General features: G+C 38.5%; 1 protein-coding gene across 3 annotated transcripts in view; it reads right to left on the reverse strand.

The window, feature by feature from the left end:
• The window catches only part of LOC306863618 (partitioning defective 3 homolog), a 463,239-nt gene that overhangs the window by 216,917 nt on the left and 220,210 nt on the right, over window positions 1-26,112 (reverse strand). For all 3 annotated transcript variants that reach the window (XM_079407066.1, XM_079407065.1, XM_079407067.1), the window contains exons 9-11: window positions 23,777-24,126; window positions 16,479-16,618; window positions 12,236-12,364 (exon numbers count right to left, since the gene is read on the reverse strand). In XM_079407066.1, coding sequence (XP_079263192.1) covers window positions 12,236-12,364; window positions 16,479-16,618; window positions 23,777-24,126 — 619 coding nt within the window. The remainder of the gene's footprint in view (window positions 1-12,235; window positions 12,365-16,478; window positions 16,619-23,776; window positions 24,127-26,112) is intronic.

Here is a 26,112-nt window from a genome sequence, read left to right on the forward strand (position 1 = left end):
CTGATAGCTATCTTGGCTCAGAAACAGCTCCATTCCCATGGTACAGAGCCCATTTTGCTGTCACGACATCTCCGATGAAACACTCTGGCCAACAGCTGCCAGCAAGGACAGCGACAGGACCGCAGGTCTCACATACGCAGAAACTGTAGAGAATTACCTCACTGCAACTATGACAAAGGCTTAAAGGCATAAAATAACTTTGAAAGAAAGATTTTTATATCAGAGCCACTTTTAGAGATCCAACATGAGCTCCTGAATAAAGAGGAAACTTCATCTGAACGTTTGGTCATCTTCTAAATAATTCCCTAAGAATCTGTGTGTGGAGAAGGACGGGATGCGGTCAGGGTTATGACAGATGAAACCAACGAGCTGTAATCTGGGACAAAACCGTGGAGACACACCCATTAAATAAGAAAGGGGCTAATTATCTTAATCAAGCGGGATGCCCTCCTGCCCAAGCTCACTTCCTCCACTGGCCGTTGCTATGGAAACAGTCAAATGGGTTGATAACACAACAGATCTGGACATCATATGACACGCCAAACTCACATAAGAGCGTCATTTGTGCTTCAGGGGCAGCTCATCAGCAATCAGCACAGAACAACACCTGTCTGCAATCAACACATCCATCTACGAAACAGTCCACCAGGTTTAAAATCACAGCTCTGGCAATTATTACAAACCTGAGCAGAGCTGTAGAAACGACATACACTTCAAAAACTTTCATTTAACCTGTTAACTGTCGGTTCCACTTTTTGAGTATAGGCCTGAAAATGACATTTCCAACTTAAATTGTTATACATTTTGAATGGTTTGGAGCAGATACTTAAGCTTGGTCTCTTTTTAAAGAAGATACTTAGCAGATACTTAGATACTTAGATTATTGTAGAGGTGAAAAAAGTTCTAAAAATCTTATTACTAAAATGTTATGGAAGTTTAACTTTATGAAAATATAAAAATTTTAATATTTATATTTTATGTAAAATATATATTTTACATAACATGTTTTACTCTAAAACTGCTAGAAAATCAAAACCAAAAATCTAAAAAAGTTGTGTTCCAAATTTGAGGTTGATATCTCAAAAAATGAGCTTTCAGTGAAATTTTGTTTGGGCGTAGTACCAAGCTTTTCCACTAGATGACCATCAAACCCCATTAGTAACCATATAAGGGCGGCTCTATTTCCACATATGGTTTGAGTGATCTGAAACATGTTTTTTCCATTGTTTTCTCAATATTTATGACGTAGACATCACATTCAGAAGTATTAAGGGTGGTATGGCAGTATTTGATTTCAATTCATCCTCTAAAAAACACATAAAAACATGCAACAAGAACCCTGGACGCACGTTATAGTTCACACTGCATCAAAAATTGAGAACCTCTTGTTTTTTCTTTATATTCTAAACACTTTTAGACCTATTTCTTCTCAAAAAATAGAATGAATTTTATCTTTTTAACACTTGACATGAACATGAATGGAGATTTTTCATGATTTTATATATGTATCACTATTTCAAAGTAAAGGTCAGAACTCTCTCTCTGACTGATGAGTACTCTTCTTACAAATTAACAAATTACAGTTGCCCTGTACAATATTTTAAAACATCAGTCACCAAATATGAAAACTAGAGTCTTTAAGCTTTCAAACGATATATCAAGTTTATTTTTTTAATTGTGACAGTGTAGATGGACACAGCATTTGTATACAACACATTATAGTTCCTTAGTTCTTAAAAACAGTAGGCAGTATGTCATTGTGAACACACCAATGCTGTCTGTGTTTTAAGGCTAGCTTTGAATGATTGCTACAGCTCTCGGGCAATCAGAGGCACTTGTTGAGCACGGACAAACATACTTCCTTCTTCCCACAGCTTACAAAAGAGCTCTCTCAACCATTCCCATCAAAACATCCAAGCAATCTCTAATTTAACAACTCTAGTCTAGTCTCTAGTGTTCAGGTAACATGCTGATTTGATTTCTTCCCCCTTTGAGTTACTAAACTTTCCCACATCCAGTGAACAGATTAAAAGCAAATATGGATGCATGGGGAAATAAATGTCGAAATCTGACCTTTCTTTTGGCACTAGAAGTGTGCAAGTGTGAGTGTACAAAGTGATTCTGAGAAATGAAGATATTATCTGCTGTGAATAATTGCGACCATTTGAGAAGAAACACAAGTGGGATTGTTGTTGTCGTTTCCTAACAATTTAACATTCACAGAATCCTTCCAAACCACATTTAAAAATAGAAACATTCTTCATTGAGAGGACAATTGGAACAAAACAGGAAATCAGCAACAATAACTCAATAACAACAATAACTTGCATAGTTCTGAAACAAGTTCAGAAAAAAAGCAACAGATTTTCAGATGACCGGCAAAACGGGCGTCACTAGCGGGATATCAAGCCAACTCATCAGCCGTATTAAAATAGAACCTGTCACACATTTGTCTGGATCTGGCCTCAATAGACACCATAAATCCAACTGTCAGTAGACATCAACGTTCAAATTAATTGCGCAATTAAGATTCTCTTAGCTTGGCAGATCCAGCCTCTAATGGATCCGTGAAAAGTCTGAACTGGTCATGAAGAGGAATTTAATGTAGTGTTTAATTACTGTCCTGTGCCGAGCTGAAACGAGTTTCCGTTCTGGGAGATTTTGGATTGGACTGGCACAGCCAAGAGAATTGACGAGTTGTAGTTATTGTATGTTTGAACAAGGCAACAGTCATGAGCATCAACTCCAGCTTGGAGAGAGCTCCAATTGACTACAGATGGGCGTATTATTTGAACATAAATACAAAAAGCTCATCGTCATTCATAGGACTATTTTCTGGAAGTTGAGCCAGAAAATGATGAATATGAATAATTTCATGAGTAAAAAAAAGCTTTGAGATCAAGTTTTCCAAACAAACCAACTTGAAACGAGCAATTTCATTCGTATCTGTCAAGTTTTCCATGAAAGAATTCAACAGGGTCATTGGAGACTTCCTGTGCATTTTGGTAATTTGGGCTTATCAAGTGCTCTACAGATAAATCAGCCACAAGTGCACCATTTTGTATTGCCAATCTGGGTACAATAGCATCAGTTGAACTGTGAAAATACCTCAAGAACCATGTTTTCTATTAAATTCCTTGCAATTAGTCACATTCCATCTAACAGGGGATGTGCATAACTACATATTTTCAATATCAACTAGATGGATGTTTGCCTAAACCAGGGGTGCCCAACCCTGTTCCTGGAGATCCTTCCTGCAGAGTTCAGCTCCAACCCTGATCAAACACACCTGAACCAACTAATTAGGATCTGAAGGAACACTTGATAATTACAGACAGGTGTGTTTGAGCAAGGTTGGAACTGAAATCTGCAGGAAGATAGATCTCCAGGAATAGGGTTGGGAACCCCTGGCCTAAACAAAGTCCACCTCACTAGTCAATTAGTTGAGTGTTGGACTACTAGTCTAGTAGTTAAGCCCACAATCTAGCTTCTTTCAAATGCAATAATATGAGTGTTAAGCACAAAGTCACTATGTACAGTGTACATTCTGGGTTAACAAAAAAGTAAATAAATTAATAAATAAATAAAGCAACCACACAAACAAAATAGAAGCAAAGCAAAGTAAAAGCAAAAACAAAACAAAATAAAAGCAAAGCAACAGCAAAACCAAAACAAAAGCAAATCCAAGCAAGGCATCCCCATGTGTCCATCCCCACTCAAGACGCTACTCAGCATGCTAATGTCAATCAACACACCTTCATCTTTAGCTGAAGCTTTGGAGGTAATTCCTATTTACTTTTGTTCCTTTGTTTCCTTCTACCTGGTGTTACTAATGATTTCACGTATTTATTTTGCGGAGGGAAGGAGGTGATATACAATCTCTGCTTATTGCTCTGGCTAAGCAGCGGTCGCAAACACTCGTAACTACTGAGCGTTCTCAGCAGTGCCCACTGGGAGATCAAAAGGAACGATAAATTGTGGCCAGTGCAGACCAGACAGCCGGCAGAAGAGCGCGGTTGGCTTTTTTTTTTACACGATGGAATTGCTTGCGTGTGTGTTGTGTTGTTCTAATGCTCTCACGCCGCCCCTGGCCACATTAGTGTGCCGGATAATTGCGTTTTTTGACATGAATAATTCAGCAGCAGAGTGTTTGTCAGGCCTCGGAGTGTGTCCGAAGTGGCAAGGTAAGATTTCATCAAGTGCAGGATGTCTGTCAAAACACGTTTGCTCCCTTGCCGCTGTTGTCAGTTCTCTTTTTTCCCGTCTTTTCTCCACAGTGGAGTTTTTGATGGCTCCCTGAGATGCCGATCACATCTCTCATTCTTTCCCTCTCTCTCCATCTTCTGGCCTATCCGTCTCCCGCTGAGTCGCGCTCCCTCCCTCTCCTCCCAGATCCTCCCACTTTCATCATTTCTCCTATTCCTTCACCCGCACTGACTATCCAACGCTCCTCTGACATCCCTTTTGTCAGTTCTGAAGCAAAAATGAATGGTTTATATTCAAGGCTCTCTTCCAATTTCCGAAATAAACAAACCTGATGCAAATGTTAAGATGGCAAGGTGCTCCAAAGTCTCAGACGTCACTGCCGTAGAGCGCCAACAGACAGTTTGAGGCCAATTTTATGCATGCGGCACACCTAATGAAGCTCTTGCAAAATCCAATCTGATTAGCTTTACACAAATCCTGAGCATTTGTGTATACAGGATTTTATTGAACTGCAGAAAACAAAGCCCTATTTACAAGTTTGCAGACTTCTTCAATGGCCCACTTCCAAAGATGAATTTGTTGATAGATTTGCCAACTTGTTCTCACTCCTAACTCGTCACATCCCTTGGCATCACTTTAACTCAAAACTGACCAGAAACAGCATTAGTATTATAATCAACTTATTACGGGGGAAGTCGTGGCCTAATGGTTAGAGAGTCGGACTCGTAATCCAAGGTTGCGGGTTTGAGTCTCGGGCCGACAGGAACTCTAGGTGGGGGGAGTGAACGTACAGCACTCTCTCCACCCTCAGTACCATGACTGAGGTGCCCTTGAGAAAGGCACTGAACCCCCAACTGCTCCCCGGGCGCCACAGCATAAATGGCTGCCCACTGCTCCGGGTGTGTGTTCACGCTGTGTGTGTGTTCACTGCTGTGTGTGTGCACTTTAGATGGGTTAAAATTCAGAGCACGAATTTCGAGTATGGGTCACCATACCTGGCTGTATGTCACTTCACTTCACTTATGTTATATTCCAAGTCTTATGAAGCCATACAATATCTTAATGCGAGGAACAGAGTGAAACTAAAGGTTTTAATCGCTCAAAATGTTAACATTAACAAAGTCATATCTCATTCAAAAGATAAATCTTAACATTAACATGATGCAATCGGTCACAAAACAATAAGAGTCAATGGAATTTTGCAATCAAACCTGACATAACGCTTCTTTAGGTGTAATTTTTGATGTGTTTGTAATTTGAACATTAAGGCTGGGGACGGTGATCATTTTTCATTCATCATTCCTCATGCAAATTATTCATTTGGCTTCAGAAGTCCTTGAATGTTTGTAATTTTTTAATTATCTTGATCACGTGATGCTTTCATAAGCCAAGATGCACATTAGCTGAGCTCCGTGTATAAAACCCATCTTTTACTTTTGTTCGTCTTCTTTTCTTACATTTGGGTTAGTTTTTTCGTTTTCCGGTTATTTGGAGATGTCACATAGTCGGAAACTCTCTTATCTTTCAGCATCATCCACGTCAAGAAAGAAAACAAACCCAGTGGCCGCGGCGGGCTGAGCCGACATTGAAGACAATATGGCGATCACTATAAAGCAATTTGAGGACATTTTGAAGGCTGACTTAGCAGCAATGTCCACCGAATTTGCCTCTCACATGACTACAATCCAGAATATATGCTCTAAAGTTGACTTTGTAATCGGAGAACAGAGAGAGCAGAAAAAAGTGATCGGCGAACACACTGTGGGGAAGTCGTGGCCTAATGGTTAGAGAGTTGGACTTTTAATCCAAAGGTTGCGGGTTCGAGTCTCCGGCCGGCAGGGATTGTAGGTGGGGGGAGTGAATGTACAGCGCTCTCTCCACCCTCAATACCACGACTGAGGTGCCCTTGAGCAAGGCACCGAACCCCCAACTGCTCCCCGGGCGCCGCAGCATAAAATGGCTGCCCACTGCTCCGGGTGTGTGTTCACGGTGTGTGTGTGTTCACTGCTGTGTGTGTTCACTGCTGTTTGTGTGCACGTTGGATGGGTTAAATGCAGAGCACGAATTCCGAGTATGGGTCACCATACTTGGCTGAATGTCACTTCACTCACTAAGTGTCTAGTTGCCTTGATTTACAAGTCCCACCTGCTGGGACTACCTGAAGGCGCCGAGAAGGATGACCAGATTGGCTTTCTGAAACTGTCTCTGCCGATCTAGATCCCATCACTTGCGGGCAGAGATATCGAGATCGAATGCGCGCATCGAGTTTACTCCAGAGCTTCAACTGATCACTCCAAACCGCGAGTGTTTCTCTTCAAATAGTTACGCTACAACGACAGGAATTTAATTCTTAATGAAGCAAGACGCCGCGGTCCTGTGAAAGCGGGTGACGGTGTGATGTTAAGCTTTTTTCCCAACTTCTCTCCCGCGACGGCAAAGAAGCGGAGTTCCTTCAGCACAATACGGAAGGAATTGAAAGAGGCAGGTCTGCAGACCTTTCTTCAGTATCCTGCTACGCTGATGATCGTCATGAAACATGGCGAGACCAAACTAATGCACTCACCGGATGAAGCGTGTCAATTCCTGAGCTCCATTCCCGCTCCTCATTCTCCTGGGATGGACGTAGCATAGGCTAAGGGTTTGATAATACCAAGTGACTCAACTTCTGATTTATTGATCTAGAACTTCATGTGACAATCGGCTACTGGCAGTTCTTCATGTAAGCTAGGAAACTTGATACCATTACTGTACAGTTTTCAGTGTACATGATACAATTATTTATGTTTGTTTCCTTGTTATAGAGAGTATACAGTAGTTGTTGTTTTTTTTACCCCACTTTTTCTGTTCTCTTATAATAGGGCTAATGGCGGTGTTCTAAAGAATGGTGCTGGCTGTCATGTTACTGTCACTGATTAAGACAGGGGAGGGCGGCAGTCTGGGGTTTTCACCCCAGTCTGTAAAGTTTTATGGGGTGGGTTCTCTTTATGTTAATGGGTTTTTCTTTCTCTCATTTGGTCAGTTCACTTATTTGATAGTAATGACTGAAATTAATATACTAAGTTGTAATGTCAATGGTTTAAATGGCCCCCATAAACGTTCAAGTTTTTTAGAACTATTGCGGCGAAAGAGGGTTGACATTGCTTTGGTCCAGGAGGCCCATTTGTGGAAGGATGGTGTTCATGGATGCAATGGTAAATACCGTATTGACCCGAATATAAGACAATCTTTTTTTCTTGGAAATACATCTGAAAAAACGTGGTGGTCTTATATTCAGGGTCTAGACTTTGACATGTCAATAACACACCCACAAAAATAGGTGGCGCAAAAATGCATAAAATGAGTGTGCCATGAAATATGTGATGTAATGTGTGTTGTAAAGATCGCGCGGCATGAGTTGTGTCTGTCATGTTAGCCTGATGGGAACAAACTTCCTTTGCAAGTGATTTTAAAACATAAGACAGTACCCAGATTTGAGGACAACAAATCTGATTTCACTTCTACTGTTAATGACATTTTGGTAGGCTACTATGAGATGGGTAGCCTAAATGTTATATAATTCAGATGGGCTACCTGTTATTTTTATGGTATATCAAAGAGTGTATATTTTTAAATGTCATTGTTGGTACATTTGACCAGTATTTACCATACTTTCAAAACGAAAATTAAAATAGGAAAAATATGCAATATGAAAATTATTTAAGAAAAAATGTGTTTTACAGAGAGAAAAAACAAACAAGATTTGGTTTTCAAAAAGCCTTTTTCCTAAAGGTACATCTGGAAAAAGTGGGGTCGTCTTATAATCAGGGTCGTCTTATATTCGGGTCAATACGGTATTGCGAGGTGGTCTCTTTTGCTGCGACTGATAGTGGAAGTAGGGGTGTTTTGATAACTGTTTGAAGAGATTTTAATGTTTTCATTCTGGACAGAAATGGTGATAATGCTGACAGAATTGCCTGTACATCCCTTGTGAAAAGTAATTCTCCCCACTGATAATTCTGTTGTTTCTGCTCAGTTGTTTGCTCTTTTCTCCTCGAACAATCATGCAGACCATTGTCCATAACAACTATCTGGTCTACTACTATCTTATTTCTTCTCTTTGATGTGTAGTTTTTGTATTAATGTGTTTTATGTGTTATTTAATGTGTTAATGTGTTGTAGTAATGTCTTTTTCATGTATTTGAGTTTGCCTTTAAATAAAAAATTATAATAATAATTGTTCACAAAAGAAATTGTGACTATGTTTTCATACGTCTGGTATATCCTTTATTTTATATTGACAAATGGTAAGCTTTACGGGTAGCGGTTGGGTTAGGTGCTCAATCTAAATAGAGTAATTGGTGTAATATAAGTTATGCAACTAAAATTACTGTAGATTTTTAAATTGAAAATTATATTATATGTCATAATGGCATTATACCCCAATATATGATTTCTTGACAATATATTTCCAATGCCCTGTCTGTGTATTGATGTCAAAGGTGACCAGTAAGACCTAGAGTACCCTGCATGATGCTAAAGGGGTAAGCAGTGCATTAAAAATTGATTAAAAAGTGTCCTGACCACGCGTCCACATATGACGAGTTAGGAGTGAGAACGTGTTAGATTTGCTGAGGTTCTGAGGTACAGAAAAAAAACAGAAATGGAGAAACAAATCCTTGGAAGAAAAACAGTTTTCAAAACCAGATCAGTTCTCCTTTGGCCTAAGTGAATGCAAGAGGGGAATTGGTCGCCGCTTCTGGTCCCCCATCTGAGCCAGAGGTAAAGAGAACTGCTCCCTCATCAGGCCAGAGGACAACTGGTCCCCCATCTGAGCCTGGCTTCTCCCAAGGTTTTTTTCTCCATTTCTGTCACCTGATGGAGTTTGGATTCCATGCCACTGTCGCCTTTTGGTTTGCTTAGTTGGGGCCTGAAAGACACTTAGCTTTCAGTAATTTATCGAAATGACCACAGTGACACCATCAGATGAGAAGAAAACTTGATATCAGTCAAGGTACATCACACCGGCATTAGGTGAGAAAGGAAGGGTTGTAATCTGTACAGCAAGGACTTCAAAAAGACTGACCCAGAAAGGATCAAATTTGACAGCGAGCCTCAATCTACCTGTCAGGAGTAGCAAACCAAGTAACAACTCAGTTGTTTAAAGATCAGTAATATTGTGAGTATCTGACACTGACCATGACACAAAGCACTTTGAGTGCCACATGACCTATAATTGCACTCAACTAACACCAGCCCCTCAGCCACACTCCAAGGATAGCGCTTCATCGATTCTGGCTCAACAGTCTCTTTGGAGTTCACTGAACATGCCCGTGGTGCGGCCTCCTTCTCTCGCTTCTCTTTCTCTTTTTCTCTAAAGGGCGAGGGCCGGCCAGGGGCATCAAAGCTAATTTTTCTGCGGCTCCCTCAGGACCAGACTTCGGCTGTGAGCAAAGGTTAAAGCTGACGCCCCTATCAATAAGTCACTGCCTCTGCCAGCCCGCATTTGACGTTCACGCTTTCGTAAAATGTCTGCAATTCCCTCAACGCCTCGCTGGCTAATCGTATGCGTGCAGATACATGAAAATAAATAAGATCCCTCAGCACGTTAGCAGTTAGCATTGCTTGTTTTTATGTCCTGTTTCATAAAAAGGCCTCCGTTCTGTTACTTTCTCTCCTGATGTTATTATAATAATTTGACGTTAATTGCATTGTGTATTCGAATATCATAAAGCATAGACTAAGTACTTTGCTGTACTGGTTTATTAGACTGTAACCTGTCACTGTGGCAGAGTGTGTCACTCAGTCTTTTGATTTAGAACTTCCCCGATGATGCATTAATAGTCTGGCACTGTGATTGGCTCACATGACAACGTTCCCATAGCATCATATTAAACCACGATGGTCTCCCTCACGCAGACCTAGAAAATAGCATCAATAACCCTCCGCTGTCCTCTCTCTCTCCACTTTATTTGCAATAACTGTCAGCAGTAGAGCGATGCGTTTGTAATCTGATTTTTATGAACATACTTGTATGGATTATTGAGATCCTTTAATGCCTGAATGGGGTGCGTTGAAAAGCCAAAGCCTCCTGAATGTTAATGTGACAATAAGAGTAATGAAGCGTCCAACAGTTTATCTCTTCCCTCGCTTTCTCTCTTCCCACCCCTGTCGTTCTGATGTCTTAAACTCCAAATTTTAAGGGGGAGTTGATGAGAAACGAGGTGCAGCGGGAGACTTGGTGAAACTGTTTCTTCATGATGGTGTCTTTAATCAAATCTTGCCGGAGCCAGAGAAAGGAAGTCAAACCTCATCTTCACCCACTCTCAATCACCCCAAGCTTAAATAAGTCCAAAATCAATCAGCCAGCGTTTGAACTTGCTTCCGGGGATGTGTTTTTCAAGCCTCTATGAAGATGCCGCACATCAAAACATGCTGGACTCTTCGATAGGTTTGGGTGTGTACTTTAACTATGGTATTTTGTATCCTTTTAAGAGAAATAGCAGATTCCTTAACACTCTACAACTGGGTGAAAAAGACACAGTCCAAGCCAGTCCTGTGGTGACTTTTCTGAAAAACTATGTTGTGAAACTTTCAAAACGGGAAGTCTAAAAGCATGTTCAAATTTATCTTAAATAGAAACATGAATCTGGCAATGTTTTATTATGTTGGTCGTTGTATCCATGGCATTTCAGAAATGAAACATCCTGTAAGTTGTGCTAAATGTTTAATGCTGTATTGCATTGGAAAAAACAAACAAAACAAAACATAGAACCAACACTTAAGTGTTAACAAGCAAATGTGAGATAAAAACGCATTTGCTGAAGCAACAGTGGCTTTTTAGCTTATTTCTACAAGGCTCTTAAAGACTTACTGTGATTCGTGTTTCATTGAACTCGTAATGCTGTACAGGGTGTGCTACAGAGCAAGTTTACTACATTAGAAAAGCCATATGGAATTGGTTATGCACTGCAAACAACAAATTGTATTAGTTTACAAATAATGTGCTACGGTAAAAATGTTTTGAGGTCATAACAGTATCGTGCAAGGAACTGCATGAAATTAAGTCATCATTAATTGACAATCAGCCGCTGTAATCATAATTTGCATGAAAAAGAACAAAAGTTGTCTGTGTTTTACTGCCACTTTTGTTCATTTCAGCTGGAAACTGCAGTGAAATGTGTGTAGGCCTGTAAGTACGTTTTTGAATTTTTCCAAAAATGTAGGTAGAGACACGTTTTTGCAATTAACCTGTGTTGACATAGTCCCGCCGAAAGCACACAATGTTGATTTTGATGTTGATTTTTTTCCATTTTGATAGGAGACATGCTAACCCTCACATACAGGTAGCTAGTAGCTGATGATTTAATTAGCTTTAACTGGTTATAAACATATGGACATTACCTAACTTGCACGATCTTGCTCAGCATGATTCTCTCGACCTAAAAGAGCAACAACTGACTATAGAAGAAAACCGTTAGCTCTCACTATGGTCAGCTTATGAATACAACGCATGCTTGTGGTGCATTCAAATTTGTCTTCAGACCCATTTTGCAACAAATCAAGCTTGCATAGCTAGAAGCATTCATATATCATGGATTAGACTTCAAAAAAACCTGCCTGTCATCAACACGGCTACATAAGTGCAAAGAAGGATTTTTACTGATGCTGTAAACAACAGATCTTTGAGATCTGGTCCCAATGGGAACCTTCAGCACTGGTTACAGAAGCATTTTCATGGAATGTCGACCAAGAAAAAATAAAATAAAATCTGCATGCAAATGTCAAGTCAGCCCGGAGTTCATCTGCACTCCTAAATTATCTATTATGGAAATAATAATGACTTCAAAATGAGTTAAGGCGGGTGGCAGCTGCCTCTTTGGCACACATGTGACCTAAATAGGCCAGAGGCAGGGAAAGAGTTGAAGAGGCCATTTCATGGTGCTATATGAACTCTGTGTGATATCGAGAGACCATTTATGGCTATTGTTAAGCCATTTTAAGATGGTTGCACATTTAGGTGTGTGTGTGGGAGTGTGAGCGTGTGACTCACCACTTCGCGGGGCAGGAAAGTGTCCTCTTGTCTGACGATGAGAAGACCTACAGTGCCTCCCATGGGAGTCGAGCGCAACAGAGCCACAACCTCCTCCTGAGTCTTACCATTCAGATCCACTCTGTTAACCTACACCCACACAACACAGAAAACATCACAAACATGAAGATCTGACAGGAAAAGCATTTTTTTGTCTTAACAACAAATCTGTTTTCATCAATGTATATGTTTTTATTTTGTAAACCATATGCACTAAGCCAAACACAAACATTTCTAAAAAAAAAAATGTATATTATATAAAACAATAAATATGTACACACACACACACATATTTATTCACACATTATTATTTTTTATTATTATTTACATACTATTTATATATATATATATATATTCAGTTTTCATTTTAGTTTAGGTTTTAGTAATTTGTTATTTAGTACTAGAAATGTTAGTACTTCAACTTATTTATATAAATTAGCTGCAGTGTTATTATAGTTAACTAAAACTAAAATTAAAACCATAAAAAACACATTTTAACTACTTGAAATAAATTAAACTTAATAAAAAAATAAAATGGAATAAAACCAAAGGCAATATTTTTAATTTTCATTTAGTTTAACTTGATTTATTAAAATAATAATAAAAACTATATAGACATAATATATATATATATATATATATATATATATATATATATATATATATATATATATATATATATATATATATATATATATATATTTAAAAAATATGTATATATATTTTAGATATATAGTTTATATATATATATATATATATATATATATATATTAGGGGTGGCACGGTACACAGATGTCACGGTTCGGTACGTACCTCGGTTCGGGGGTCACGGTTCGATACAATTTCGGTACAACAGGGAAAAAAAAGACATCTACTTTGCTCAGTTTCTTTTATTTTGATGTGAAAATGCTAAATATTATTACATGTTATATATATAAAATCTGTTTTGTTTTCATTGTGAGTGTACACAAATAAAAGCAGACCTTTAACTACAAGCAACAGCACAAATAAAAATACAATAGAGTAAAGATACAAATAAAATAATCAGTGATTTTCAGGGGGGTTTTTAGGTACAGAAATTGAAGTACGATTAAAGTAATCAAAGGTAAAACAGCATTGCATATTTGACTGTATAAATTAAAGATTACTCTTTATTAAAGTTACAAAAGCGATTCAATCAAGAGCAGTGAGTGATTTCTTTGTTGTTGCTGTTTATTTAATATTAACTGTCACTTTAAGAGAAAGCACTGATACTGTACGCCCAGCCGGCTATGTCTGCTATAGGATACTTACCAAGACGGGCATTTTGACAGAATTTTGTGTGAATTTATCCATTAAAACACAATACTTCAGAGAGAGCTTCATATTTGCGCGCGTTCTGAGGCGCAGGTTTGTGCGCTTCTGATGAGCGCACGCACAAATCTTCTCACTGCGCGCGCGAGCTCGCGTCCTCTGGCTCTTAAATATTTGAAATGGCAAAGCTTACATGACTTTAGTCTAAACACCGATATCAACGTGTGCTGTCACCTGTGCGCGCGCTATCAGCACCCGGGTGATGACGGAATAAATGCTCATATTCCAGCATACGGCACTCGCATTGAACAAGAGTGAATGATTTGTCCACTTATTATTTTTATTTTTTTCTCATCGCTGTTGTTATAATGTACTGGGAAGCCAGAATGCGCATCCATTAACAGAAACATACATTAGCCGAACCCTATTTGTTTTAACAAACCACATGCGTTGTCAGAATTCAGTTGAACCGCGGTCCTAGCGCGTGCCGAACCGTGTGTGGAGAACCGTGCGGTTCGGTTTTTTTCCGCGAACCGTGCCACCCCTAATATATATATATATATATATATATATATATATATATATATATATATATATATAAACTTGAAATATAACAAATCATATATACTGGATGAAAAAAAATATTTTATATATACAGTGGGTACAGACACAGAATTGTTGACATTTTTGCAGATTTATTAAAAAACAAAAACTGAAATATCCTAAGTATTCAGACCCTTTGCTGTGACACTCATATATTTAACTCAGGTGCTGTCCATTTCTTCGGATCATCCTTAAGATGGTTCTGCACCTTCATTTGAGTCCAGCTGTGTTTGATTATACTGACTGGACTTGATTAGGAAAGCCACACACCTGTCTATATAAGACCTTACAGCTCACAGTGCATGTCAGAGCAAATGAGAATCATGAGGTCAAAGGAACTGCCTGAAGAGCTCAGAGACAGAATTGTGGCAAGGCACAGATCTGGCCAAGGTTACAAAAACATTTCTGCTGTACTTAAGGTTCCTAAGAGCACAGTGGCCTCCATAATCCTTAAATGGAAGACGTTTGGGACGACCAGAACCCTTCCTAGAGCTGGCCGTCCGGCCAAACTGAGCTATCGGGGGAGAAGAGCCTTGGTGAGAGAGGTAAAGAAGAACCCAAACATCACTGTGGCTGAGCTCCGGAGATGCAGTCGGGAGATGGGAGAAAGTTGTAGAAAGTCAACCATCACTGCAGCCCTCCACCAGTCGGGGCTTTATGGCAGAGTGGCCCGACGGAAGCCTCTCCTCAGTGCAAGACACAAAAAAACACCTGAAGGACCACAAGATGGTGAGAAATCAGATTCTCTGGTCTGATGAGACCAAGATATAACTTTTTGGCCTTAATTCTAAGCGGTATGTGTGGAGAAAACCAGGCACTGCTCATCACCTGTCCAATACAGTCCCAACAGTGAAGCATGGTGGTGGTAGCATCATGCTGTGGGGGTGTTTTTCAGCTGCAGGGACAGGACGACTGGTTGCAATCGAGGGAAAGATGAATGCAGCCAAGTACAGGCCTGGTAGACCAAGTATCCTGGACGAAAACCTTCTCCAGAGTGCTCAGGACCTCAGACTGGGCCGAAGGTTTACCTTCCAACAAGACAATGACCCTAAGCACACAGCTAAAATAACGAAGGAGTGGCTTCACAACAACTCCGTGACTGTTCTTGAATGGCCCAGCCAGAGCCCTGACTTAAACCCAATTGAGCATCTCTGGAGAGACCTAAAAATGGCTGTCCACCAACGTTTACCATCCAACCTGACAGAACTGGAGAGGATCTGCAAGGAGGAATGGCAGAGGATCCCCAAATCCAGGTGTGAAAAACTTGTTGCATCTTTCACAAAAAGACTCATGGCTGTATTAGATCAAGAGGGTGCTTCTACTAAATACTGAGCAAAGGGTCTGAATACTTAGGACCATGTGATATTTCAGTTTTTCTTTTTTAATAAATCTGCAAAAATGTCAACAATTCTGTGTTTTTCTGTCAATATGGGGTGCTGTGTGTACATTAATGAGGAAAAAAATGAACATAAATGATTTTAGCAAATGGCTGCAATATAACAAAGAGTGAAAAATTTAAGGGGGTCTGAATACTTTCCGTGAAACCCACTGTATATAATCATTGGTTGAACAGGTTTGAGCGTCATATTAAAAAGCTTGACCTGTGCAAAAGTGACACTGCTGTCAAATCTGACATTACAGAGTCATCTGAGAGCATGTTTAATAAAGCAACAAATAAAACCTGAATTATATTCCGTGTAATTATATCTGATCAAGCATTACAATTAATTGCAGTCGCATTATTGTGACCATGACAACAGGAAGTACTGTCCTGATATTTCTATGGCAACATAAAGGCAAGGGGTGAAGTGAAAGCACTCTGAAAGGCCTCGACTCCATTAAAGCGATGAATCAGGGTTTGTTAAGCCAAATGGATGACGTTCTGGCTCCACGGTAGCATCTGGCATGTGAGCCTGCAGGTGTCCTGCTCCATTTCTAAATGAAATGGCCATTGTTGATTGGCTGTCACTGTAAATCAGCCATCAGCTTGAGTTCTTTTTGTCCATTCTCTTTTATTAACATAATTTACTCTCCCAAACTAAAAAGGAAAGTGCTTCTCACAGGGGAGAGAGGAAAACAATGGACATCTTGCCTCCAATAGACCAAGCAAAAGGGACTAAAGGGGGAAATCCTCCGGAAAACAAGTCGTTGGACCTTCTGTATGACACGCAAGATGTTTTTTTAATATGAGAAAAGCATGAGAAAAGCTGTATATGGTGCTGAATGTAGAGGAAGCTGTGAACAGGAAGAGGAAGTGAATGCCGTGTGATGTGACTCGTCGCCCTCAACAGCCTCCAGGTTTTCTCACCTCGAGCAGCCGGTCTCCGGCCTTCAGACGGCCGTCCTGGATGGCGGCTCCACGCGGGAGGATGTTCTTCACATATATGGGGGCGGAAGCACCAATCGGGACGTCTCTGGAGGTGATGCTGAAACCCAAGCCCTCCGGACCTGCAACACCAAAATAACAAACAATACATGTGTAAATGAGCCGTAGAGTCTGTCTGTAGACCAAACAATGACAGTCTGGGAGGATAATCTGACCTTCTTAGCTTGTAAAATGTCACTTTTTTACACAACGTTTTTATATATATTTTTTTATTATTATTATTATTCTCTATATTTCATTTTATTTAAACTTTTCTTGAAAAGAACTTTCAAAAAGTATTTTATTTTTATATTTTCAGTTTTCATTTTCACGTCATGTTAGTTTTAGTTGTAGTAGTTTTGTTATGTATATAACATTATGTTGTTTTTTGTTTTTTTTTTCACTACATTTGGAATATCTCAAGGTTGGAAAGACTTTTTTTCAGTTTCCATGTTAGTTTGGTTTAGTAATTTTATGTTTTTCTTTTTAAGATTTTTTTTTTTGTTTAGTTTTTAGATTTGTTAAATTTTTTGGGGTTTTTTTTACTTTTTACTTTAGTTTTCAATTTCATTTTAGTTTAAGTTTTAGTAACTTTTTAATGTGATTGTCATTTTTATTTCAATAGAAAGTTCGAAAGAACAGCATTTGTCTAAAACAGAAATTATTTGTAACATTTTAAATGCCTTTACTGTCACTTTTGATCAATTTCCTTGCTGAATAAAAGTATTGATTTCAAACGTGTTTTCAAAAGTTTTATGAATTCTATATTTTACACAGATTTCATATCGTCCGCAGTAAAATTACAGCCCTGCTCAAGTCTACTGTATCTAATAACTAATCTGAAATCCATCAGATGGATATTTTTATGTCTTTTAAGGTTATAGAGGGGAAAAAAACGTTGTTCCATGACCGCCTGTGTGCACAAATACAAATTACACAGGCAAAGCCCAAGCATATGGCAACACAGGTCACCCTAATTAAACGTTTCAAACCCATCTGTGTGTGCGGAACAACCGCAGCCCCGTGTGTTTCAGCTGCACACGCTTTACAAATCTAGCGGGCCCAAACATGACATGCTCGGGTCGTCACGCCAGCTCCTCCACAACGCATGATGTAGACATTTGCTTTTCCTCATTCAGAAGCAGGCCAACTCCCTTCAAACCCAGGCTTTGAAGGGTCTTGATGTGCACATGCATCAGGCAAATTGAGCTTTACAGCTCGCCACAGACGTTAGTAAATCCTGGAAAATTTAGTTAGGGGCTCAGACGCGGGTTATGCGCAGCAATTTGCTCCCTGTCCACAAAATGACCTTTTTGGGAGTGCCAAATGAATACGAATAGGCAGATGCAGGAGAAGCGCAGAGAAAGAGTAATGGTCGGGACTCACAGGGATCAGTAAGGTTGACCTTATCATCCCAACAACGGCTGTAATGGTAAAAGAAAAGGCAGTGGGGGAGATAGAGAGACTGATAGGCCGGACACGTATTTTTATCTGGAGACACATTTGTAGCCCTCAGGACTGTCTGTGTTCGCTTATATCATATCTGGGATATGTCGTGTTCATGGGTTGTGCCCGAAAAGGGAATTTTTCAACAGGTTAAAAGCAATATTCCAGCATCAAAGCAAGTTATGCTCAATATAACAACACTTGTGGCATAACAACACAAATTTAGTTCAGCTTGTGCCTCTTTGTTAATAAGGAAAATGATTTTTCTAATTTTCACAGGCAAAATCCATTCATTTCAATAGAATGAATAGGGTGAAAATTTTGCAACAGGTGTAAGTTAGTCATGTTGACAGAAAGCTGCTTGGTTTAAAAGTGATTTCTGTGACTTCTCTTCATACATGCATACATACATTTTTTTGCCCTTGAAATAAAAAAAATATTGGCTAAAGTAACCACACCTTTACAGGAGAAGTGAATGGGGCTAATTTGTAAATATTAAAATGCTGTTTCAATATTACAGCCATAAGACAAAATCAATACGCACATTAGTGTGACTTCAGTGGTTGAAAAAAAAATTATATATTTTACTTAAAATATAAGTTATATTTTCTACCTTTTTTTCTATGACATGTCAGAAATTCTAAAGACTAAACATTATGATTTAAACAACTTCACAACAAACACATTTACCAGAAGAATTAACGCAATATTTTTTTCATAAGCTTTACATTTCTGCTACTCTGAAAATTGACCCCAATCATTTCCATTACGTGACATTTTTAAAAGTAAAAAAATCTATATATTTCCAATTTGTAAACAATAAAATACAATATTAATTTAGGGTTTATGGTACAATGATGCCATGGAATTTTTTTTTACTAAGAAATATATAATTTAATCAACTTTACAATTTAAATAAGTTTAAAACAGTTTAATAGAAGAATTAACGCAAGTCATTTTATAAATTTATTAGCTTCATATTTCTGCAGCTCCATAAATTGGCTTCATTCACTTCCATTGTACGTATGTGCCATCATTACAATACTATTTCCAATTTGAAAATGTTGAAATACAGTTTCAACAGCGCAGCTATAAGATGTAAACAATATGCGTGTTAGTATGATTTTAGTGTAAAAAAAAATAAAATACAATTATTAACGTTTTCTGTGTAGTTATATTCTATTTAACTTTTTTTTTTTGCTATGGCATCACCAAGTCAAAAACCCCAAACTACTAAAAATTAAACACCTTTACAACTTAAATAATACACAAGTTTCACAGAAACGTTTAATACTTATAAGCTGCATATATTTCTGCAACTCCAAAAGCATTTCTCTCAATGCTTTATGTTTGTTAAGGTGCTGGGGTAAATGTTCCAAGACGTATGGCCAGAGCCAGGAGAAGTGAAGCCAGAGTCAATAACCAAAACCCCACCTGATGCCCCCTATAAGATAATTACTACAATCAAACTTTCGGCCATTAGGACATTCACTTGTTAACTGCTTACAATCAAGTAATTACAGTGACGGAACACTAACAGCCCCGCACTAATTAATCACGGATGTGGCACAGTCTCTACTCAGATTTCTTTTCTTTTTGGATTGTGTGAGAGAAGGAGAATACAAATGTTGTCTTTTTAACTGTGCCAAAGTCTTAAAGCTAAAAAAAATAAAGTAAGGCAGTACAGAAAAATACAGCTTGAGGACGAAATTAGGAAAATGTTCTCTGCAATCCATTAATTTATAAGGGGTTGAGAGAGAAAGAGGGAGGAAAAGACAAATGAGAGAGGACGGTGTGGTTTTAGACCTCTTAAAATACTATTTTAAAAATATCATAAAAAAAGAAAGATAAATGGACTAATGGAAGGAGGAGGAAGACTCTTTAAATGAGTGGAGCTCCAGTGGGAGAACAGAAAACCCTACATCCACACGGTGATAGATAGATAGACAGACAGACAGAGATAGATAGATAGATAGATAGATAGATAGATAGATAGATAGATAGATAGATAGACAGACAGACAGATACATTGTATCTATCTATCTATCTATCTATTATTATTATTATTATTATTATTAAGCAATATAGTTAATATGGTAATAGAGTTAACATGTAACCCAGGAACACAACTTGAAGCATTTAAATTCAGCGAGAAAATAATTGGAAAAAGCAGGGGATAGACCTCAAAAAAAAAAAGCGTAGGAGGCATAAAATGATCAATTTTTTACACTACATTTGGACTGATGTGTTTAAAAAAGTCTATAAAAGCACAAAGCTTGAGCTATTCAGCGCTACAGTCACTTCAGCAGAATGAACCTTGGGTATAAACAGCATTAGATGCATTATTTTATTTCAGCTGTGCACCTGTCACTGAATCAAACTTGAATTTGATATAAAGACAACATTGTTTTTCATAAATCTAGGTTTTTTTTTTATTTGTTGCTAGTAAAGTGCCCAGAGCGAATAAATCTCTCAGCTGGCACTGACGTACTGAAGGCAATCTGAGAGAGCTCTGACGGACCGAACAGGCTCAACGAGGGTCAATATTTCCAAAACTCAGAGAACTTCCCGGGCAGAGAGCAAGCCTTCAGTGTTTGTCAGAGCGTGTGCTGGTAAACGCTGAAGGATCTGCTGTATTTAGCATGTAACACACTCGGCTCAGTCCAGCACGCGTGCCAGAACCACAGCGCTTAACATCTGCTGCTTGTTCATTCGCTGTCTCTCTCTCGATCTCTGCCAATCACAGAAGATGGACTGATAGTGAAGAGTGTTTGGATTCAGGGCTCCTGCATGCACAAATGTTTTCCAGAGAGGCCTGCTAGTCAGGTCTGTGTCCCAATTTACATACTACCCACCCTACATAGTAAACGCGATTAGAATATGTGAGTCCTGAATACTATGAGGTTTATGTTGAAAACAGTATGCCAGATGGTGTAGTGTCTGGTAAATCTCTGCATATTTATGCATGCTTTCATAGGTAATATTACCCACAACCCCTTGAACTACAGAAGAGTTTGTGACAAGATTTTGAATTAAATTAGTTTAGAAAAGCGACAAAGACTGAGAGACTGAAGCTGTTTTTTAAATATTTGAACCTAAAATTTAACTGGATGCATGCTAATGGAATATAAAAATAAATAAAAATAAATAAAATCATAGATTAAAAAAAAAACTGTAAATGGGAGATGTTGCCTTGGCAACTGAGTGAAAAAAAAAACTATTGGATGAAATCCCTTGAAATTATAAATGTTGTCTTGACAACTATCTTGAATAATTTAATATTAATAACCTTGATAATACTATCTTATTAATGAAATAAAAGGTCACTAAAGTGGATTTAAATAGAGAGACACTTTCTGGTTTCTGGGTTCTTAACCCACTTTTAAGTATAATTTTAAAAAGTGCACTTTGTAATAATGTGAAATTAAATGTTTTATATTTTTTTATATTATTGTATTGTGCTTCAAACCAAATCAGGTCCATAAATATTGGGACATCGACACAATTCTAACATTTTTGGCTCTATACACCACCACAATGGATTTTAAATGATGTTCGATGCGTTGCACATCTTTCTTTGCGTGAACCTTTGGGCGGCATTACGTAAATATTTCCACATCGTGACGTAGACATGTGGGGGTGTGTTTTAATGAGGCGTTTTAGCCCGGTCTGGATCAGCCTTCTCTTTTAGATCAAATAAATCCTTTTGTGGGAGACTTTGAGTTTTGTAACTCTGCCGATCTTATATACAGTATGCACAAACAGCTACATAACACACTAAAGAAAAGTAAAAAAAGAAATTGCATCATAAGACCCCTTTAAAACATAAGCCATTATTCCATTTAATTAAAATTTAAACTATAATACAATTTAATTTAATTGCCATTAACATGCAATTACGTGTCTGAAAACATTACGTTCAGTTGACAATATTCATTTATATTCAAGCATATTATTTCTGTAATAAGTACTGTTTTTGAAAACTATGTCAAAGTGTACTTCTTTTTCACTAACTAGGATGCATCCCAGTACTACGACAATACTAGATACTGGAAGTACAGTCAGTTTACTTTCTCTTCTATAAATATCACAGCCCACAAACACACATTATGCTCTTAAGTAACACCTGACAGACACTCCAGCATGCGACAGCTAAAAACTCCCTCTTTCACCCGTGCTTGTCTTTTCAATTAAAGGCTAGCCCTCCCCAACCCGCTCCATATTTCACACCACACTGAAGCCCGGCCCATTTGTTGTCAGGATTTAATTGTGTCTTTAACGCTCGCTCTCCTGCTGCGTCAACCTCATAGATGCCAATGCGACAAGCTCGCTGACAAAGAAACTTCTTTTTGCTCTTTCATTTAAACAAGCCGGAGCGTGTGATTACGCCATCTCTGAAACCAGGACAGGGTGACAAAGAGGGGAGGGAGAACAGCATCAGGGAAACACGAAGTTTCGTGGCTTGACGTTCTAGCGTTTTCTTTCAAAAGCCACCGCTAGTCGAGATTAGAGGCGCTGCTGCATGTGCCGTTAGACATTCCACCGACGTCTTGGTTTATGCATGATCATGCATGCGTTTGTGTCTGTTTGTGGTATCTCTGATAGACATTTCCAGTTGTCCCGCGGTGGGAAATACTGAGACGCGGCTGCCATGCAGAACGAATGTGATTTGGAGCCGTACGTGAGTCTGAGAGGAAGCTGCATCCGCACTTCCTGACAATAGCAGATAGAGTCCTTTTGAAGTACTAACTGCATTAGTTACACAATGCTAGTCGCTACAGCGGAAAAGATACACCGCCGTTCGCACAGATAGCATCAGCTATTAAAACAGCAGAAAATAGAGGCAACTTCAGAGGAAAACAAACTAATATATAAACAAATAAATGCATGCATGCCGTATGTTATTTTTTATTGCAAGGGCTTTTCGATAAATAAGTCAACAAGGCGTCTCGTGTGAGTGCATTTCTTGCATATTCAGTGGCTTTGGTTATTTCAGATCTTAATGTGATGTCATGCATGGCATTATAGAGAATTGTGTGCTTCTGAATTTGTTCCAATATGATCATTATTAAAATCAATGGTTTGAAATTAAAAGTTGAACACATGTATGAGTGTGGGTTCACATTCTATTGGCCATATCAGTGTTGTTGTTGTTAACTAAAACAAAATCTAGTTTTTATAATGCTTAATAATAATAATAATAATAATAAGTTGAAGCACTAAAATGATTAAGCTAAATACAATAGTAATAAATAAAATTAATTTAATAAATTAAAAAAATTAAAAACATAAAATTACTAAAACTTAAATTATAATGAAAAGTGAAATTATTAAATTTTACAAAATATCATAAAGTGAAGTGACATTCAGCCAAGTATGGTGACCCATACTCAGAATTTTTTCTGCATTTAACCCATCCAACGTGCACACACACAGCAGTGAACACACACACACCGTGAACACACACCCGGAATATATTAAAACTCGTTTTTCAGAGAAAAACTAATGTTTTACTTGGCCTTTGTTTGTTTTTCTAATATTTTGTTTAATTAAATGTTGCCTTCAACAACTGTAGCAGTAAGACACATTTTCCCACATTTATATGAATTCTGTAAAACACTGCAGATTTGTAATGCAAAAGTCCACAAATTGCATCTGGTCCGACCCATCAGCGCTCTACCAAATCTGACATTGTGGGATATTTCAATTAAACAGGTAAATGCACTCATACGAAAGGTCATATAACCTTGAAGCACTGTGAGTCAGTGTGATGAGACTTGTGTAACCAACCGTACCTTTCCTCAGCTGGACGCTGAATTTGCGACCGATCTTTTTAGAGTAGCCCACGGAGGAGGTGGCACTGGTGGGTCTGGAGGGCTGGATGGGGCCCAGCAGGGTCTTGTTTGATGGGTTTGCTAAGTGCGGTAACGTGGGATAGCCCAGGGTGGAATCGGCTTTGGACATTCTCCGGGGGCTGTAGTCCACACCTCCTCCCACCAGACTGGCCCTGTCCCCGGGTCCCGGAGTGGCCTGAAGACCCAACTCGTTCTGAGACAGCAGCTCGTATTGGGCTTTCTTCACCGCTGGAACCACATGGAACAGGATAAGTGGAGAACGCATAGCCTGCCTGAACAAATACTGGGCCCTGAGGGGAGACACACACACACACACACACACACACACACACGTCTCAGTAAGGATGTATCTCGTTATCAATTACTGAACAGGCTCATCCTAAATACTGGGGTTGTTAAAAGCAGAGCACATGCACAGGTCAAAAGGTCGGCTTGCTTAATCGCTGGCTAATTGTACTAGTACAGTTGGAAACAAGGTTAATTCACATTATCTGCCATTTCCATAATCGCAAAGCCTTTGGGAGGAAGCACTGAAACGTATTAGAGGCAGGAAGCGGGATCTGTTTTCATAAGTGTGCCACATGGAGCACAAAACCTGCAGTCCATCAGACCTACAAGATAAAGGAACACTAAAAACCTGGATTAGTCTAAATCAATCAATCAATGAAGTGATGATGTATATGATGGAGTGGTTTAGAAGTAACTGATGCATATTAGAAACAAAAACTCTTTATTTATAGTATACAGTGATTTTTTTAAAGGAATAGTTCACTCAAAATTATTTATTATTATTTATTATAAATTACATTTATTTACATTCTTTATTCACTCAAAAAACTACATAAATATATTCTGAAATTAGTACATTATATATAACTTAGACAGTCCAGCCCAAAAAGTATTTTCTGCTCACCAAGGCTGCATTTATTAAACAGTAATATTGTGAAATATTTGTACAATTGAAAATAACTGTATTTATGTGAAAAAATTATAAAATGTAATTTATTCCTCTGATCAAAGCTGAATTTCCAGCATCATTACTCATCATGTACTATCATATATTTTACTGTCACTTTTAGCCAAAAAATAAAATTAAATTAAATAATTAAATTAAATTAAATACAACCAAACAAACCAAATTTTAATTTATTCATCATTGTGATGCATCTTGAAATAGCAAATACGAAATTATACAAGCAAGATCGAAACCATTTACATTTCAGTCTGTTCCTCACATAAAGCCATCACATGACTGTTAAACACAGCACACTTGAAATGACTTAAAATACATTGCACCAATTTTATGCTTTTTGTCAGTTTTGGAGATTGGAAGCTCCAGTCACCATTTACTGGAGTTTAAAGCAACATGAACATGAGTAAACAATGTCAGAATCTTCATTTTTTGGTGAACTATTCCTATAAACAACCAACAAGCACATCGGGACTGAAGGTTAATGCTGCTATTTTGCATATAGACAGTTTGACCCAGAAACGTAAACCCAACGCAAGACCACGAAACAGCAGAGGAACATGAGCTTGGCAGTCGCATATGCAGCTGTTTACTCCTTTAACATACGAGTTAACCAGTGAGTTTTTTCCATCTCAATAAACTCTTCATTAGATCAACCTCTGAATCTAGAGAGCAGACAGTGCCTCACTTTAGGGACGCCCATCTATTTTTATGCAAATGTAGCCCCGGCCGCCTACAAACAAACGAGCAGATGAGCAAAGCGGTGACACGCGGCTAATCACGCGACTCCCTCTGTCTGATTGAATAATAAATGACTCCATCAACGCATCATTACATTGCGTTAGATCAACCGCTGATAAATATTTACCCATGCAAACAATCCAATAAGATTAGAATATCGTTATGAATTATAACTCCACATGGAGCACAATCAAGAAACAGAGGGAGCGAGATAAAGAAAACATCGGTCTGTATGAATCCAGCAGCTGTGAGAAAGAAAAAGACGTCAACGCAGATGCAAATTAAAACGGTACTCTCTTGTGAATAGACTTCGCAAGCATGGAAACCGCGAGTCTGTTTACAGATAACTAACAAACCGAATCGACGAGTCGAACGCCCCGAGGGACGCCAATATATACCAAGAACAAAAGGCCCTAATATCTAATATGTATTACACTCACATTATCGACCCGATGTGTATGTAATTCACAAGGTTGTGTTTAATCCTTGACCCGTTGGGTTGGTGTATTTGTACTAGCAGCGAAAGCTCGCACATATGTATATGGTCTCATGCAAAAATATAGCC

This window comes from Barbus barbus, assembly GCF_936440315.1.
Source record: "Barbus barbus genome assembly, chromosome: 44".
In the NCBI taxonomy this organism is placed as follows: domain Eukaryota; kingdom Metazoa; phylum Chordata; class Actinopteri; order Cypriniformes; family Cyprinidae; genus Barbus; species Barbus barbus.